The 18,904-nt window shown below is 21.9% G+C and overlaps 6 protein-coding genes across 6 annotated transcripts; 4 read left to right on the forward strand and 2 right to left on the reverse strand.

The window, feature by feature from the left end:
• Positions 1-632: 632 nt before the first annotated feature.
• On the forward strand, positions 633-2,951 carry PY17X_0933400 (uncharacterized protein; the record flags this gene model as incomplete). Its single annotated transcript, XM_724923.2, has 1 exon — positions 633-2,951. One exon carries the CDS (start codon positions 633-635, stop codon positions 2,949-2,951), a length of 2,319 nt encoding a protein of 772 aa, XP_730016.2.
• Positions 2,952-3,618: 667 nt separating this feature from the next.
• PY17X_0933500 (folate transporter 2, putative) lies at positions 3,619-4,980 on the reverse strand (the record flags this gene model as incomplete). The annotated part of the gene is made up of 1 exon (XM_724924.1): positions 3,619-4,980. One exon carries the CDS (start codon positions 4,978-4,980, stop codon positions 3,619-3,621), a length of 1,362 nt encoding a protein of 453 aa, XP_730017.1.
• A 2,659-nt stretch (positions 4,981-7,639) lies between these two features.
• On the forward strand, positions 7,640-8,911 carry PY17X_0933600 (guanine nucleotide-exchange factor SEC12, putative; the record flags this gene model as incomplete). Its single annotated transcript, XM_724925.1, has 1 exon — positions 7,640-8,911. The coding sequence occupies one exon, from the start codon at positions 7,640-7,642 to the stop codon at positions 8,909-8,911; it is 1,272 nt and encodes a 423-aa protein (XP_730018.1).
• Positions 8,912-9,124: 213 nt separating this feature from the next.
• Positions 9,125-10,434, reverse strand: PY17X_0933700 (peptidyl-prolyl cis-trans isomerase, putative; the record flags this gene model as incomplete). Its single annotated transcript, XM_022956049.1, has 6 exons — positions 9,125-9,225; positions 9,437-9,477; positions 9,663-9,784; positions 9,998-10,106; positions 10,218-10,270; positions 10,357-10,434. The coding sequence occupies 6 exons, from the start codon at positions 10,432-10,434 to the stop codon at positions 9,125-9,127; spliced, it is 504 nt and encodes a 167-aa protein (XP_022812239.1).
• A 610-nt stretch (positions 10,435-11,044) lies between these two features.
• PY17X_0933800 (pyridoxine biosynthesis protein PDX2, putative) lies at positions 11,045-12,487 on the forward strand (the record flags this gene model as incomplete). The annotated part of the gene is made up of 7 exons (XM_022956050.1): positions 11,045-11,146; positions 11,255-11,362; positions 11,460-11,514; positions 11,659-11,783; positions 11,890-12,003; positions 12,200-12,254; positions 12,366-12,487. The coding sequence occupies 7 exons, from the start codon at positions 11,045-11,047 to the stop codon at positions 12,485-12,487; spliced, it is 681 nt and encodes a 226-aa protein (XP_022812240.1).
• A 1,666-nt stretch (positions 12,488-14,153) lies between these two features.
• Positions 14,154-18,566, forward strand: PY17X_0933900 (serine esterase, putative; the record flags this gene model as incomplete). Its single annotated transcript, XM_724929.2, has 1 exon — positions 14,154-18,566. One exon carries the CDS (start codon positions 14,154-14,156, stop codon positions 18,564-18,566), a length of 4,413 nt encoding a protein of 1,470 aa, XP_730022.2.
• Positions 18,567-18,904: the final 338 nt, after the last annotated feature.

Genomic DNA, 18,904 nt, shown 5'->3' on the forward strand with positions numbered 1-18,904 from the left:
TTTTTTTTTTTCCATTATGGGCAATTCCAAATTTTATTTATACATGCATTATTATATTTCAAAATAAATTAAGAAATAATCCATAAAATATAGTGTGTAAAAGAAATAGCACATTTTCTATTCTCAATTTTTTTTAATTAATATTATGATGTGATATTTACACCATCATGTTTAATGCTTTTATCTGTATAGTCAAAATTATTAGAATTGAAAAGTTTGGTTAACAACATTTATGGTGTATTCCAATGAAATATAAACACAATTTATTCTTAATTAAAATAATTTTTTTTTATGTAAAATATATATATTTGTTTTTATAAAAATATTAATATAACATATACAATTCCTAAAGTTCTATAAAATGGCTAGTAATAAAATATTAGGATCAACAACGAAAATGATGATTCAAACAATAGTTTATCTGTTTTTTTAACTTGCATATTTTTTCCCTTTGTTTTATTTCCATGGTAAAAGGTAATTATATAATAATTGGATAAAAAAATTTGTATTGCATAATTCACTCTTTATTTATTGTGTAATATAGCTTGAGCATACAATCGTATATATAGATTCACAAGTTTATGCAAAATGAGTTGTGTCATTTTTTTTCAATTATGTTTTATTCCTTACAGATGATGAAAAATAATAAACGAATAAATCATATATTTGAAGTATTAATTTTGTTATTGATTGTGGTTTTAAGTTTTATAATTCGTTTATTTTCAGTCATAAGAAATGAATCAATAATACATGAGTATGATCCTTATTTTAATTATAAATTGTCAAATTATTTAAAAGAAAATGGGTTTTATAGTTTTTGGAATTATTTCGATGATATGTCTTGGTTTCCTTTAGGAAGAGCTACAGGACAGACATTATTTCCAGGCTTAATGATAACAACATATTTGATACATAAAATATGTTACTCAATGGGATTTTTGATAGATATAAAAATTATATGTATATATATAGGACCAATATTTAGCGTTTTTACTTGTATATTAACATATTATTTAACTAAAGAAATATATAATAAGAAAGGATGTAGTAGTAGTGGTGCTGCATTGATAGCAGCCTTATTTGTATCAGTCTCACCATCACATATATCTCGAACAGTTGCTGGATCATATGATAATGAATCAATATCTATATTTTTATTAATATTATGTGTATATAATTGGATAAAATGCTTAAAAGAAGGAACACTTTTTTCAGTGGTTTTATGTAGCTTATCTACATATTGTATGGGCTTATCATGGGGAGCATATATATTTATTATAAATTCAATTAGTTTATTTATGTTAGCTATAATAATTTTAAAAAAATATAATATAAAACATTGTATTATTTATAATGTATATTATATACTGACTACAATTTTATTTCTAAATATACCATGTATTAATAAATCGATTTTTACAAGTATAGAACATTTAGCTATGCATGGAATATATTTGATTTCAAATTTATTACTTTTTTGTAATTTGATAACCAATATTTTTAATTTAGATCAAGAGAAGATTAAAAATATATTTATAAAAATTTGTTTTATTATTTGTTTTTTAATATTTAAGTTTTTAATTTTTACCGATAAGTTATCATGGAATCATCGATCAAGAACCTTATTAGATCCAACATATGCATCTAAACATAATCCTATTGTTGCATCTATTTCTGAACATCAGCCAACTACTTGGGGCTCTTATTATTTTGATATACATCTAGTTTTATTTTTCCTACCTATTGGATTATATGAATGTTTTAAAAAAAATGCAAATATAGAATTATTTTTTTTAGGAATATTTACAACTTTATGTATGTATTTTTCCTCTCTTATGGTTAGACTTCTTTTAATATTTTCTCCGTTTGTTTCAATATTGAGTTCAATCGGTTTATCATCTATTATAAGTGCTCTCATTGAGTTTGCTAATAAATCAAGGGAAGTTAAATTGGCTGACTCGGGTGGAAACGAGAATAATTTATTTTGTGAGAATGATAAGAAAACCGAAGATAGATGTAGTACTACTAATGATTCAATTAAACATAATATAAAAAACGAGCAATTGAGTGAGAATGAAAATGAAAATAAAAATGAAAATGAAAATCCCAATGCAGATACAGATGCAGTAGGAAGCAATACATATAAGACAGGCAACTGTATCAATGTTATTAAAAACAAAATAAAGGAAAAAAAAAAACTCAATGAAATATCAGAAAATAAATTCAAATTAATAAGAATAACAACCATTTTGTGTATAACAGTTTTGTTATTTTTTTTGGGAGTATTAATAATATTGCATTCTACATGGTGTGCTTCAATAGCTTACTCAGAATCTAATATAACATTTTATAGCCGAAATAACGAAGGTGGAAGATATATAAATGATGATATAAGACAGATGTATAAGTGGATTAAAGAGAATACAGAAAATGATTCCAAAATAATAGCTTGGTGGGATTATGGATATCAATTAAATGCTATGAGTAATAGAATTACATATGTTGATAATAATACATGGAATAATGATCAAATTGCAAATATAGGTTTAATTTTAAGTAGTAATGAAAAAAATGGATATGAAGAATTACAAAAATTTGATCCAGATTATTTATTAATATCTTATGGAGGATATTCTAAAAATTCATCTGATGATTTAAATAAATTTTTATGGATATTAAAAATTGTTAATAAAAAATATAATTTTATTTCACCTTTATTATATTATTATCATGATGATTCTCATCCATTAGGTTCTAATGCAACACCATTTATGGCAAACAGCATATTATATAAATTGTCTTATTATAACGTAACAAATGACAGAATAAAGGGATTTGATTATGCTAGAAAAATAGAAGTCCCCAAAATACAAAATTTGAAATATTTTGAAGAAGTATTTACATCAGATATATGGGGTTTTCGTCTCTACAAAATTAAACGGTTTATATGAAACGAACTTTGAATGATATACATATATGTCTATACTTACAATTTTTTTCATTTGCATTATGTTTTTCTTTAATTTAATTTTTTTTTCTTTTTAAAAATTATTAAATAAACATTTTAAAATTCTAGTAAAAAAAATAAAGAAAAAAAAAATAGCCAAACTATGAATTGGCAAAATGATAATAACAATAGGTGTAGAGAAATTCGATTCATAAAGCACCGTTTCTGAAATATGTCAATACAAATTAATTTGAAACTTAAATTACAATAAATTATATATTAAAGAATAAAGAATATAAAATATAAAAGAAACAATTAAACAATAAAAAATACATGGAAATAAACTAAAACTTGTAATATATGCATACACAAAAAATGTACATGTGCACTTCACAACATGCAGCTGTACAAACATATTTAACTGCATTCCTATTCCCATCCTTTTCACGTGCCTTAGTACGTGATGATCAATATTGTCGCTAATATTGGAATTTTTGTAAAAAAATAGGAGCACTTTTTTTTGCGCACATTTTACTCCATGACTCTTTGTCATCATTATTATTAATACTTACATTTTCATTTATTTTATTATTTTATTTTTTTATTATTTTATTATTTTATTATTTTACTTTTTTTGCCATATTCAATGATCAATATTTTGGGTTTGCCACTCATTTTTGCATTTTTTTATTTTTTAAACTTTCAATTTGATCCTCAGAAGGTAGCAAAGGAACCAACGAAAGAGAGAGTAAAAGAAACAACCCACATGTTAATATATACATACTTAAATTATCAAAATTATAAGTATCTATTTTCATTAAATAAGTGAGAAGAGAAGATGTTCCCTTTTTTGTGAGAGAGCCTAAATTTTTAACACTTAATATAGTAGCAAAAACACTAGCTTCTAATCCTTCTTGACAAATATTAGCTGTTAAAATAAATAGAGGTAGTAACTGTATTTCTGTAATGGCTTCAATTAAAAACCCACCACTTAATACAAACAATTCATTAGAAATTCCAAAATATTTATTAATTTTTTCTGTTAATATTATTGGTGATATATATATAGGGAAAGATACTAAAGTTGTAAAAATAAGTGTATTCCTTAAACTTGAATTTTTTAAAAAGACTCTATAAACGATTATACCAATTAATGATGCTATACCATATGTTAATCTTAATGTGCCCATAAAAGAAGGTCGGAAACCTAACTTATTTGTACAAAAGAAAAAAAATGCATCATCATAATCTGGACCAGACATATATACAAATATATATAAAAATGGGCCTATAAAAACTGGTGTATTAATAAACTTAATTAAATCTGTCATTTGTTTGAATATATTTTTACGTGTTGCATATTCTTTTTCTTTTAGAAATAAACAAGATATAGATATAATTAAAGGAAATATAGAGGTAGCCATAAATATATATTCTCTTGATACTTTTTCTAAAAAATATCCTGAAAAATATGCAACAGATAAACTACCTACAGCTTTTGATGCTATAAATTCTGTTACTTTATTTGTACCTTGTGAATATGTTTTTCCTATAGAACTTTCAACAACTAAAGCTTCTGCAACTGTTGTACAAAAAGATGCACATAGTGATATAAAAAATAATACCAATGTTGCCTGTATTAATGATAGATCAATAAGTGCTAATGATAAAAAATTTAATGATTGAAATAAACTAAACAAAAATAAATACGGTTTTCTTCTCATGCCAAATATAGATATCGAATCAGTTATTAGTGCAATAATAGGTTTTAATATAAAAGGTAAATATGGGTACATTAATATTAATGATACTTGATATGGTGTTAATCTATAATGGTCTTTAAATAAATAATATATAGCCAAAGATGCTAAATGTGTTAATCCATCTGACAATCCAACTAAATAAACAACTATCTGGGTATAATCTATACCTTTTTTTTCAGAATTTATCAAAGGTAATTCTTCTCCATTTTTTTTAATTCGTTCGACAATCGGATCGATACTAAGATATATGTTATTCGATTTCTCAATCATTATAAAGTTGAAATTATTTAAGTATGTAACTATTCGTATGTGCGTCTATTTGTGTTCTTCTTTCTCTATAAAAAGAAATTTTAAAAATATCCAATGTATTTTTTGCACAACAATGTGGGTACATCAACAATGTATGAACTAGGGTGCAGACTCATGTATGCACACATATTCGGATATTGTATTACATATATATATTTTTTATGCCTCTATGGAAATAGTTGCTATTTTCTGAATTTTTTATATATATCTTTACTACTAGCTATATAAAAGTTTACCTTCTTCCCTTTTCAGCGTTATTTTTAATTTGATGGTATTTCACTATTTGTACCTATGTTTGGGTGTACATAAGTTTTATTATAATATATATTTTTTGCAATATTGGCACTAATAATAATAATCAAGTTCACTATTATGTTTTAATATATTGTATCTAAAAATGTATAGTTTTTATGTCCATAAAATAATGTCTATTTTTTTCTTTTTTTTTTGTGGGCAACCAATGAAGTGTTATATATATATGCACGTGCATGTACAGGGTGGCAGAAAAAAAAAAAAAAAAAAAAAAAACAATTATATAAATAATATGATAAATAAAAATAATTTATGCTGCAGCGGCAATATGGTAAAACAATATATGACAACAATCGTATTTTACTTTATTATTGTTATATATGTGTTCGTGCATATATAACGAAATACATAAAGACATCATTATATAAATTACAAAATTTAATTCGTATACAAAATATATGAACACAATGTTAAATCATTGATATATTTAAATTTGATGAATTACAAAAAAAAGGAAATAAAATAATTAATTTCCATATATATATATAATATATATTAAAAAAAATTATAACAAAACAATTCTTTGATTTTTCCTTTTTTTTTTTTATTTTCCTAGTATTGTCATTTTTTGAATTCAAAAAAAAAACAATGTTTCATAAAATATATACAAAATTTATTCTAATAAATGTGTAGAAAAATATTGAAAACAAACGTGTATATGTCAGAAAGATGTATAAAAATGTAATAGTATGCTGCTATTGGGGTATGTATAAATGTATGTATGTATGTATGTATATGCTGTAGCTATTTATAACGAAAAACATAAGATGGAAATGTTGGAATCCATTTTTCCATTTGTGAAAATATGTAGTCTTTGATTTATACTAGGTTCATGTATGCACATAAGAGGAACAATTTAGTATTTATTTTATCACTAATATTTTTTAATATTTTAAAAAAAATTATCCTATTTAGATAATAATATCTTTTTAATTTTCCATTATTATGTTAAAAAGTAAAAGAAAATGATAAAAGAACAGGGTAAAGGAAAAGGGTAAAAGAACAGGGTAAAAGAAAAAGGTAAAAGAACAAATTTAACAAAAAAAATGCAAAAAGAGCATGTATAACACACTCTTTATGTATTTATATGTGACTATTCACATTAAAATAAGTTTGATATAAAATATAAATGCATATATTTGTTATACTTCATTTAGGAAAAAAAAAAAAAAAAAATGATTTTTAAAACATAATTGAAATGTATTTATTTTTCAAGCATTACATGATCCGTATATTATATTTTATTTATAAATACATACAAGTAAGGAAATATATACACAGGTCTATACTATATGTATGACACCTTTAATCGTATACATTTTTTTTTTTTTCATAATATATTTGATATATTCACAATATTATGGCAAAAAAAAAATATATATAAATAAAAATTATATAAATAAATAATTTAAGAATAAAAAATAAATAAAAAATAAGAAAATAGTAGCAAAATGATAAAAAAATAAAATAAAAGCGTAAATAATCAAAAAGATAAATTAATATAAGAGATAACAAGTATATACGCCTAATTTCAGGAAAATATATAAATACAAAAAGGTTAAATTTACATATTTTTTTCCTATTTTTGTTTGTTTCTTTCTTTGTTTGATCTTGTATAAACTAATTTGTTGTTAGCCTTTGCAAGTTTACTATTCCATTATATATTCGCCTTTTTCCTTTTTTATATTTACAAAATATATGGCGCACAACTATATACATTAATATATGTTATACTTTTTTTGTTTTTTATGCACACTAACATTTATACATATAATATGCTAACCATTTGAAAATTTATAGTATAATTTATATAGTTTGGCAATTCTGTATATATGTTTACTTTTTTATTTCATTATTTTTATGCTTTATCTACATTTATATTTATATACACCATTGTATAAATGTCCTAGTTTTATATTTTCTATAAAATAAAAATTTAGTTCTTATACTATATATAGAGCGGATAATTATGTTGACTATTTTTTTATGAGAAAATAAAACCATTGATTAATATGCATTTTTTTTTCATATTATAATAAGTGGATATATAATAAAATATTCATAAAATCTCAAGTTTTTATTTGAGAAAGATTATATATGCATATGTACACACATAAGGGTTTATATTATCTACCAAGGGTATATAGTAGTACTAAAATAATAAAAGAAATAGACGCAGAATTAGGAAATATAGTTATCAAAAAATAAAGTGTATAAATAAATAGTTATATATAAGTATTTTGTGAAAAAAAAAAAAAGTTTATTTTACAAAATAGAGAATAACTCATAACATAAAGTATAAAATCTGATGGACGAAGTAAAGGTGTCATATCTGAACTATCCAATTTATGGAATCGGTTCAAACGAAAAATATGTTGTAACCTCTGGAGGAGGAGGAGGTAAAAATTATGGAATTGAAGATATATTAGATATTAATACTTTTGATGAAAAAGAAAAACAATTACAACAAATATGGTCTACAACTGAACAAAATGGAGTTGTTGATGGGATAATATTTGTAGATAAATATAATATATGGTTAGGATCTGTACGAAATGAATGTATAATATTTCAAATAAATGAAGAAAGTGGTCCTAATATTTTATTAAACTTTATTACAGATGTTTGTAAAAAAAATGCAAGACAAACAGTTGTTAGATTCTCATCAAATAGTAATTTAATATTAACAGGGGGTGAAGACAAAATAGTAAAATTATGGAAACTTACATTCACTAATAATAATAAACATAAATTAATAATTAATGATTTATATATTGATCCCAAAAAAGCTATAGAACATTTAGGTGATTATAAAGGTCATGAAGATTGTATTAAAGATTGTGATATATCTAAAGATGAAAAAATAATATGTACATGTTCATCTGATAATTCATTAAAAATTTGGGACACTAATAGTTTTGTTAATTTACATACAGAACAAATGAAAAATCCAAAAAATAATAATGAAAAACTTAATTTTAGATGTTGTAAATTTTTAAAAAATATAAATAATTCAGATGAATTTACATATAAATTATTAACAACAGCATATACGTCTAGAGGAAATAGTTATCTAATTATATGGAATATATATTATAATGATAAAAAAGAAAAATTTACATGTGAAAAATATAAATTTGTATGGTTAGATGATCGACCTTGTTGTAATATAGCTATAAGTAAAGATGAAAAATATATAGCTTTAGGTTTTAGTACTGGAGCATTAAAAATATATAATTATAAATATTCACTTTTAGCACATTATAAAAAACATGAATTACCAATAACGGCCATGTGTTTTATTAAAAATGATAATTATTTATTATCAGCGGGTGCAGATTATAGTATTAGCTGTACTCACATCAATTCATTTAGTTTTCGATATTTAAGAAAAATATGGAAAATATCTATAACCATGATAATAATACTTATATTAACTCTTATTTTGTTGGATTGTTTTAATGCTGGATATGATATACGAATGAACAACTTAATCAGAGATTTTTCAAACTTTGGAACAAAAAAAAAAAATAATAATACAACTATTAAGCCAAAGAATCATACTACCGATGAATTATAACATTACACAAATTTAAAAATAGTATGGGGGCATATGTTTTTTTTTATAGAAAATATATATACATGATAATTTGTCCAAGTTCTAAATTCTACATCCTAGAGGATTATCCCGATACTATTTTATTAATATATTCGAAATACATTATTTTTTCACAAGTTTGAAAGTTTATACAAAAAAAAAAAAAAATTAAAACATGTGAAATTTTATAAGCATTTACAAGGAAAGAAATTCATCTTCTGCAATCGGATTTGCATGTATTGTTACAGATTCAATTATGATATCCTTTATTGGTCTGTTTTTTTCTTCTACTGGTTCTGAAAAGATATTAGAGAGGAATATAAAAAGGATGAAAAAAAAAAGATGAATTAAATGAATACATAATAATTTTATTATTTATGTATGAGATAAAGAAATAACAATGATAATAAAAATAAATTTGTTTTGTTTTTTTAGTATTCTTAATAATTCGCATGTGTGTATATATATTTGCATATACTCTTATATTTTCCATTTAATAAACTATACCATTTTCAAGGGTAGATAATACATCCATACCGTCTATTACTCTAAAAAATATAGCATTGTTTTTATTTTTTTAATAAAAAATGTTTATTATATAGCCATATTATTTTTCAAAAAATGTGCGCACATACATATACATGCATATATCATTTAAATTATTTATTTCATATATTTTTGTCACATTTCATCGTTTATGTTGATTCTTTTATTTATTTATTTATCATGTTACTTTGCAAAAACTGGATAAACGCCATTAAGGTGTGGTTGTCTCGAATAAGTTATAAAAAATTGAGATCCATTTGTATTGGGTTTACCCTTATTTGCCATGGATACAATTCCTCTTTTATCATGCTATAAAAACATTTTATTAAATAATGTAACATACCAAGCGTATATTCTATATGTACAAAAGGAGTATAAAATAAAATTCCCATAATTATTTACCACATAAAAATATATTATAATCATAAATATAGATAGTGGATAATAAATCAATCGATTTTAGTAGACAATAATTTATTTATATGTATATATAGAATTATGTTTAGTTATTCTTTTTCTTACCTTTAATGTTGAATCAAATTCGTCATCAAAATATTTTCCATAAATGCTTTCTCCACCTTTTCCCGTATTAGTTGGGTCCCCTCCTTGTATGGCGAAACCTTTTATGTTCCTATATAAAAAAAAATACATAAATAAAAAATTATGAGAATAATTGGCTAGTTTTCTATATTTGTCCTTAGCATATGCATATGCCAAAATATTTTGTTCGCAATATGTATACCTGTGAAATTTTGTATTATCATAATACCCAGAGGCACATAAGGCTAAAAAATTCTAAAAAAAAAATGCATTGTTTATTTGGTAGTATACATAATAAATAAATATAGATTGAAACAATGTGTGTGTATTCCTTTTTTTACTTTGCAAGTTTTGGGGACTTCGTGACAAAAAAGTTCAATTTTTATATCGCCATAATTTGTATGCAAACTTATAGACATTTTTTACAAATTGTAAATTTTTATGTGAAGAATTGTTATGGTTTTTTCATATAAATATGCATTTGTGGGTTTTTATTATATTTATGTTTTTGTACAGTTTTTTTCATTATTAATCCTTTTGATATTCCATCCATTTATCTTTTATCAACTAGTATTTTAAATTAATATACTTTTTTAGCTTAATTTTTAGGAGAAAATTTCATTATTTTTTTTTTTGTAAGCTTATAAAATATTTTTCGTTTTTTTGTTTTTACATTTATACTTTCAAAGTATGGAGAGCATAAAAAAATTAACATATATATATTATATATATATATATATATATGGGTGTATACTTGTTTTATATTTTATTTAACGATTTTCTAAGGAAAAATAATTGTATATAAACAGTTTTTTTCTCATATTACATATAGCATTATTTTTCAACCCAATTTTTATATTGATTTATTTTTTGGTAAATCATTACAAAAAAATTTAATCCATAATTTTTTTACATATACAATTAGTACCTAAACGATTAGAATAATACATATTCTGAACAAACTAGAAAAGGGAATACATAACACAATTACATTATATTTTTAATCTATATATAGAAGAGGAATTAGAAATGGAAAAAATAACTATAGGTGTTTTATCTCTACAAGGAAATTTCCAATCACATATAAATCATTTTCTTCAGTTACAAAATCCATCACTTAAAGTTATAGAGGTATCATATATGTTTTCGTATTACAGGGATGAATATTAACATATTTTTAGTACTATATATAAATATGTAATATTTTTTATATTTTACTTTTTTTTAATAACTCTAAAGGTTAGGAATAAAACTGATTTAAGGGAATGCGATGGAATAGTGATACCTGGAGGAGAATCAACAACATTGAGAAAATGCATGTCATACGATAGTGACTCCTTATATAACGTATGCACAAATAAATATATAATATATATATATAAACATAAAATGAAAAAGATTGATATACACATGTTTTTATTATATTTAAAAATAATTTTTATAGGCCTTGAAAAATTATATCCATGTTAAAAAAAAACCTGTGTGGGGTACTTGTGCTGGTAAGTAAACAAAATCAAATTATAAATATATTTGTAAATAAATATTGGATAATATAATTCAATAATTTCTTCACATATTAGTTTGTATATTATTGCAATTGTTGTTAATATATTACTATATTTATTCTTTTTATTTATGTATAGGGTGTATTTTACTATCAGAAAAAGTGGAAAAAACCAAGGATGATAATATTGAAAATGAATATGGAAATGAATTTTCCTTGGGAGGGTTGGATATAGAAATTACACGAAATTATTATGGATCGCAGGTTAAATTTTAAATTGTTATCAAAAGTTTGTTTATTACTTATTCTCATTTAAGACACACACAAATACATTCATATATATTATGCTTATATTTTGTTATCTTTGCAGAATGATAGCTTTATTTGCTCATTAGATATAAAATCTCAAGATCCTATTTTTAAAAAAAATATTAGAGCACCCTGTATAAGGGCACCATTTATAAAAACAATATCATCAGACAAGGTAGTTTTGAATAAAAATAATCATATAAAAATGTTAAATAAATCATATAAAATGTTAAATATGTTTATTAAAAATGTTCAATATGCTTATTAAAAATATAAATGGAGGCTTATATTAATATATAAATCAGTGAATTGATAATTAAATATGTGGATATAAATTGTCATTTTTTATTTTCAAAAACATCATTTTACAGGTTGTAACAATTGCAACATTTTCACATGAATCATTTGGAAAGAATATCATAGGAGGTATTAGATTATACATGCTTATCTACTCATAGGATTACTCTCCTTTTTTGTGTGATTTAAAATGTATCTAAATATATATGTATGCCGCATTTTTTTTTACTTTTCACGCAGCGGTGGAACAAGACAATTGTATGGGAACCGTTTTTCACCCAGAATTAATGCCATATACATGTTTTCATGAGTATTTTCTTGAAAAGGTTAAAAAACATATAAAGAATTCAGGAGAAGCATAAATTTTGTTTTAAACGGGAATCAATATGTTTGTGTATGTGTATACTTAATTTAAAATTTTTATCCTTTAAAAGTTTTTGGAATTACACTAATATTATAACATTTTCACATTTATTTAAACAAAAACATGATCATAATCATGATCATAATCATAATAATAATCATAATCATAATCGTCGTTTTAATATTAGTCAATTAATGAGGATTTGAATATATATATATATATACATATATATATAATATAACAAAGAATTTTATAAACGCGTTTTTTGTGATTTTTTACATGCTACATTTATGCATTTATGTGCGGTGTGTAAAAACAAAAGCAATAACTATATATAATAATTAGGGTATTAGTATTAGTTTTATGATATTTATATTTAAAATTATATATTGGTTATATTTCATATTTTATTTTTCTTATTCCATCAATCTATATTTTGAAATTACCCGTTTATACATTTTCATATATTTTTATATGCATGTTATTTGTCGTATTATTTATTACATACTATATTATTATATTTTTTAACTCAATTTAAGCATAAATTTAATTGATAATTTTTAAGATATAAAATTTAAAAAATAATCATATATGGAAAATTGAAAAAGTGATATTTATTTCCCTTCTATTGTAGTAATTATCATATCTTCCACATTTAAATATCGTGCATAATGGATTATATAAATATAAGCAAGCAAGCAAATAAATAAATAAATAAATATATATATAATCATTAATTTTTTAGAAGACAGTATAAATTTATTGAAATTATTTTTTAATTTTTTGGTTATAATAAAATAAAGCAATATTTACATATAAAGTACATAAATATATTATATATAAATGTTTATGTACATTTTTTTCTAATAACAAAAAAAAGAAAGGAATGAATGGATGAATGAAATATATAAATAAAAATAATTACCATTTTTCATATATATGTTTAAAACCACAAAAATTTGTTATATCACTTGCCCATAACACAAGGTGGAATTGTATAGTAAATATATATATTTTTTAAAAAACTGTCGTTAAATACACACCATAATTTTTTTATAAATTAAGTCGCTTTTATATTTCTTTAAATTTATTTATTTTGTTATTTGTAATATGGCCTTAAAATAAATGGGTTATATTTGCTTGTGTGTTATATTTATATTACAAAATATACACGTGTTTAGCACAAATATATGAATATATTTAGTTTTAAATTACATAATATAAACTTTTTTTATTTAAAAAATTATATTTTTTATACAAATATATACATATAACAACAGTTAAAATACAAGCTTATAAGACAATTCTAAATTTTTAAACAAATAAAAATTGGAAACTCTATATGTGTTTTTATTCCTTTTCCTTTTCGTTTTTTTTTTTTTTTTTTGTAACATTCTGTTTTAATTTCAAAAATTTGAGATTAATTTAAATGAAATATATGATTGGTGTTCATAAAAATAAAACAAATATCCATTTGTGGAATTGAATATTTTTTGGCAGATTATGTATAGATATTTTAATTAGTACAGATGGAATATATATATATTTTTTTTTTTAATATAAAAATTTACTTAAAAAATTAACAAGTAATAAGTTTGTATTTATTAAATGTAGAAAGTGAAATTCATAAAACAAATCATATAAAATAAAAATATCAAGATGAAATGAAAGAAAAATATAAAAATTACCGAAGTGAATCTATTTTTTTGAGAGATGGAAATTTGTTTGGGATACATGATACCATAAATGATGAAAAGGAGGCTGAAAAATGTGCATTTTTTTTTAACAGTAATAAAAATATATTTACAAATTTGTTTACAAATTATAATGATAATACTAGTATGATTGATTTATTTAATAGAGGCATAAAAAATGATAATAGTATGCTAAATTTGAACAAGTTAAAAGAATATAAAAATAAAAAAAATACACCAAATAATAATATAGAAGATAATTTAAACTCATTAAAAAATGATGAAGCGTTTGTAAAAAAAGAATGGATAAATAATTTTTGTTGGGCTTGCTCTTTAAATTTGTTAGATGAAATTTTAGAAAAGGAAATATATAAAGAAAAAAAAATTGGGTATGTATATGATTTAATTAATGATGAAAAATCTTATTTCGATACGAGTACTTTTATTAGTGTCCCATATGAATTTGCACGATTTATGTTATCACAATCGGAAAGTAATGTATTACAGAATATTAAAATAAATAATACAATAAAAGAAGAAAAATATTTATTTAAAAAGTTTTGTAAAAATCGTAAAAATAACAATAAAAATAATATAAATAAATACAAAGCATGCGATGATATATCAAGCTCAGATTTGTCAAGCATAGGATATAGCAGCAATACAGACAAAAGTAACAAAGACATAAATGATGACAACATGTGTAACTATTATGGTAATTATTTACATATCAGGGAAAAACTATTTAACTATCATAATTCTAATTCTAATAATAATAATAATAAAAAATATTTATATAATGATGATGATTTATTTTACAATAAACAAAATTTAAGCAACTTTAAAAAATCTTGTGATGAAAATTTGCTGAATAAAGAGCGAAAAATGAGCCTAATATATAATACAACGAAAAATAAAAAGTTATATAATAAAAATAGACAAAAAAAAGAAAAACACAATATTTTATATGATAAAATGAGCAATAGTAATGACAATAAATATGACTATAGACAAATTTATAAACGTACAAATCGGGATAATGAAAATATGTGCGAATATAAAAATTGTACAAAATCGATATTATTATCACATAATAGTAATGGCAAATCCGACATGTTAAAAATGGATAACAAAAAAATGCATAAAAATAAAAACTTTAATTGGAATAATAATAAGGCTTTTAATACAATAAATATAAAACAGTTAAATGAAAAAAGACACATAAATGATTTTCAATATTATTTAAGCGATATAGAAGATAATAATAGTTATAAATATCTACAGTGTGATAAAAGAATAACAAAAAGGAGTAAATCTATTTGTTCCATATTAAAAACAAATAATGATAACAATAGTAGTACACAAAATGATACAGAAGATTTAGAAGACAATGAAAAAACAATTGATACTGATATATTTGATTCCGAAAACTATTTTAATAATACTACTGATCGAAATATTTATTCTGAGGATATAGATGAAGATATGATAGACAAAGAAGAAAAGGATATAAAAAATAATTATAATAAAAGAATATATTATAAATATAAAAATAATTTAAATTATATTAAAGAATTTTATTATATTGCAGAAACTAAGAAAAAAAAACCGTTCCCTTTACGCCTATATAATAATATTAAATTGATTGAAGATGTAAAACAATGCTCTAAATGTTATTGTTTTTTTAACAAAATGGCTTGTCATTGTATAGAATGTAAAAAGAAATATAATATGAAATTTCTAAACCCCCATTATTTTATATTCCAACATGGTTTAACTGCAAGCGTATGGGATTTTCAAAATATAATTAATCCTTTACTAAAAAAATATCCACCTATTTTTTTATATGTAACATATAGTAATCAAGGACACACATTTGAAGGTGTTGATGTTGGAACTGAAAGATTATCTGCTGAATTAAAATTTTTATTTAAAACTATAAACAATGATAATATAAATATATCTATGGTAGGACATTCATTAGGAGGAGTATTAAATAGATATAATTTAACTAATTTATATAGAAAAAAAATCTTTAAAAATAAAAAATTAATTAATTTTGTAACTTTTGCATGCCCACATATAGGGGTTCATGAAAATATTCCATTCGTTAGAACTATATCATCATATTTAGGGTCACATACAGTTGATGATTTAAATAATAAAACTAGTGCTTTGTTAAAGATATCAAATCTTGAAAGTATAAATATTTTAAAAAAATTTGAAAATATAATATTTTATGGAAATACACATTCAGATTGGCTAGTAGGTATTAGGACATCTTTAATTTTGCCTTATACACTATTTAATAATGAACTTATATTATATATAATGAATAAAGCCAAAAATTTGTCAGATGTTCCAATAAATATTTTTTCAATTGTTCATTTATATATGCGCGAAAAAAAATTATTATTTTTTAATTTTTATCAAAATGTAAATAATCCAAATTATTTATTTAATAAAAGAAAAAATCAAAATCAATTTTTATATAAAATGCTACAAACTATTATATCATCGACTAAATTTTTAGCATATCCCGCCCAAAAAAAATTGAGTATTTATATGGATGATTATGAAAACTATGAAAACTATGAAAATGGTAATAAAACGATCAAAAATATGCCAGCTAGCTACTCAAATTCAGCATGCAAAAAAAGTATACATGAAGACAAAATAACGTCGTCTACAAAAGAAAATGATAATAATAATGACAATAATAATGATAATAATAATGATAATAATAATGATAATAATAATGATAATAATAACAAAGCTAAGTATAGTATAGACAATAGTGTCGAATTGATCCAATTTAATTATAATAAAAAAAAGGATAAAAATGAAAATTCTTCAATTGAAAAGGATAGGAGCTTATCCTCTATTAAATCAATTTCATTAGAAAATGTTTTTTCATATAATAATAATGAGGAAAACGATTTTATTAATATGATAAAAAAAAAAAAAAATATTAATAATTCTTATACACGCAGTGAAAATGAAGACTATATAATAAAAGATTTTTATAAAAAGCCTATAAATATGTCTAATAATTGTGAAAACATGGAAAATAGTGAATTACCAAATGAACAAACTAAAGAAGGTGAATTAAATTCATATAAAACCATTTCCAAAACTACGAATTGTAATTATATAGGGGAAGCGGAAAAAAGGGAACTTTTGAATAATGATTTGAATACAGATATGGATTATAGAAATTCAGAAAATGAAAATATAAGTTACTCTAATAATATTAATGATAAAATTTATAATAATAGAGATAATAAAAAAAATGAAGAATCATACAGTAATAATGAACCTAAAAATAGTGACACAATCAGTGACAACATTGAAGATAATAATAACAATTGTGAAGAGAATGGAAATAATGATAATAATAATTCTGAAGATGATAACAAAAAGAAAGAAAAAGTGGAAAATTATAAATATTTTGAAAAATTATTTTTCCAATGCTTAAAAGAAAAAATAATGTACGATATAAAAACTTTAGACAATAATTTGAAAAAAGAAAATGAACAAATTGGAAAAAAAAGTAAAACTGGTAAAATGTTTCTTCAAAATACTATTAATATAATAAAAAATTATAATTTTTTAAATTATTCAAAAAATAATGACAACGCTAATAGTAGTAATAGTAATAGTAATAATAACATATTAGATATCTGTGATGAAATTAAACCATTAAAAAACAGTACCAATTTTGAAGATAATAATATATCTATTAGTGAGAATCAAAGTGATAAATTGAATTTGGATGATAAAACAATGTTTGAAGAAAATAATAAAAGCACAGATCCAATATTCCATAGTAATAATGATCATATTGAAGAATATAATTATATAAGTGAATTTTTTCATACATCTTCTGATGATAATTGTGAAGGAAACGAAAATAATCCTAACATAGCATTTAACAAATATATATCACCGAATATAGCTGAAAATAATAAAGCTCATAAAACTGAATTGGATGATGTGGAAAATACTGAATGGTCTCATAGAAATACTGAATGGAATAATAATAACGATAGTAACGATAATGCAAATAAGATAATAAAAAAGAAGACAAAAAAAAATAATTTACTTAAAGGTATTACAAAAAATGACAAAAAAAAATATAAGCAAATATTATATCATATTTATTCAATATCAAATGATGGGTTAATTGAAAAATTTTATAAAAATCCTGAACTAATTTATTATGAAGTTTTGTTTTATTGTTTAAATGAGTTACCAATACAACGATATTGTATTTCTATGCCATTATATTCAAACGCCCATGTCCAAATTATTGCACATCCAAGAATATGTTCAGAAGAATCAACTATCATAAAACACTTTATTGAGCATTTGATTGTTTAATAATTTAAATTTTTCAGTATGTATATTTTTTTACACCCCTTTCCAATATCAACAACTATGGATACAGGGGTATGCATGCATATGAATATATATATATTGTAATGTTATTTTTGTATTATTATTATATTTTTTTGTATAAATTAATATGTATTTGTTCGTATAGATAAAATGAGTACATAATAAGTGTATATTATTATAATTTTATTGGATTTATTCCTTATACATATTATTACTAATAAAAAAATATATATGCTTAATTTTAGTATGCATATACAAAATTTCTTTTTTTTTTTTGTCTTTTTTGATTTCATTTGAATAATTGCTAATAAAATTTGTAT

This window comes from Plasmodium yoelii (genome assembly GCF_900002385.2).
Source record: "Plasmodium yoelii strain 17X genome assembly, chromosome: 9".
NCBI lineage: Eukaryota > Apicomplexa > Aconoidasida > Haemosporida > Plasmodiidae > Plasmodium > Plasmodium yoelii.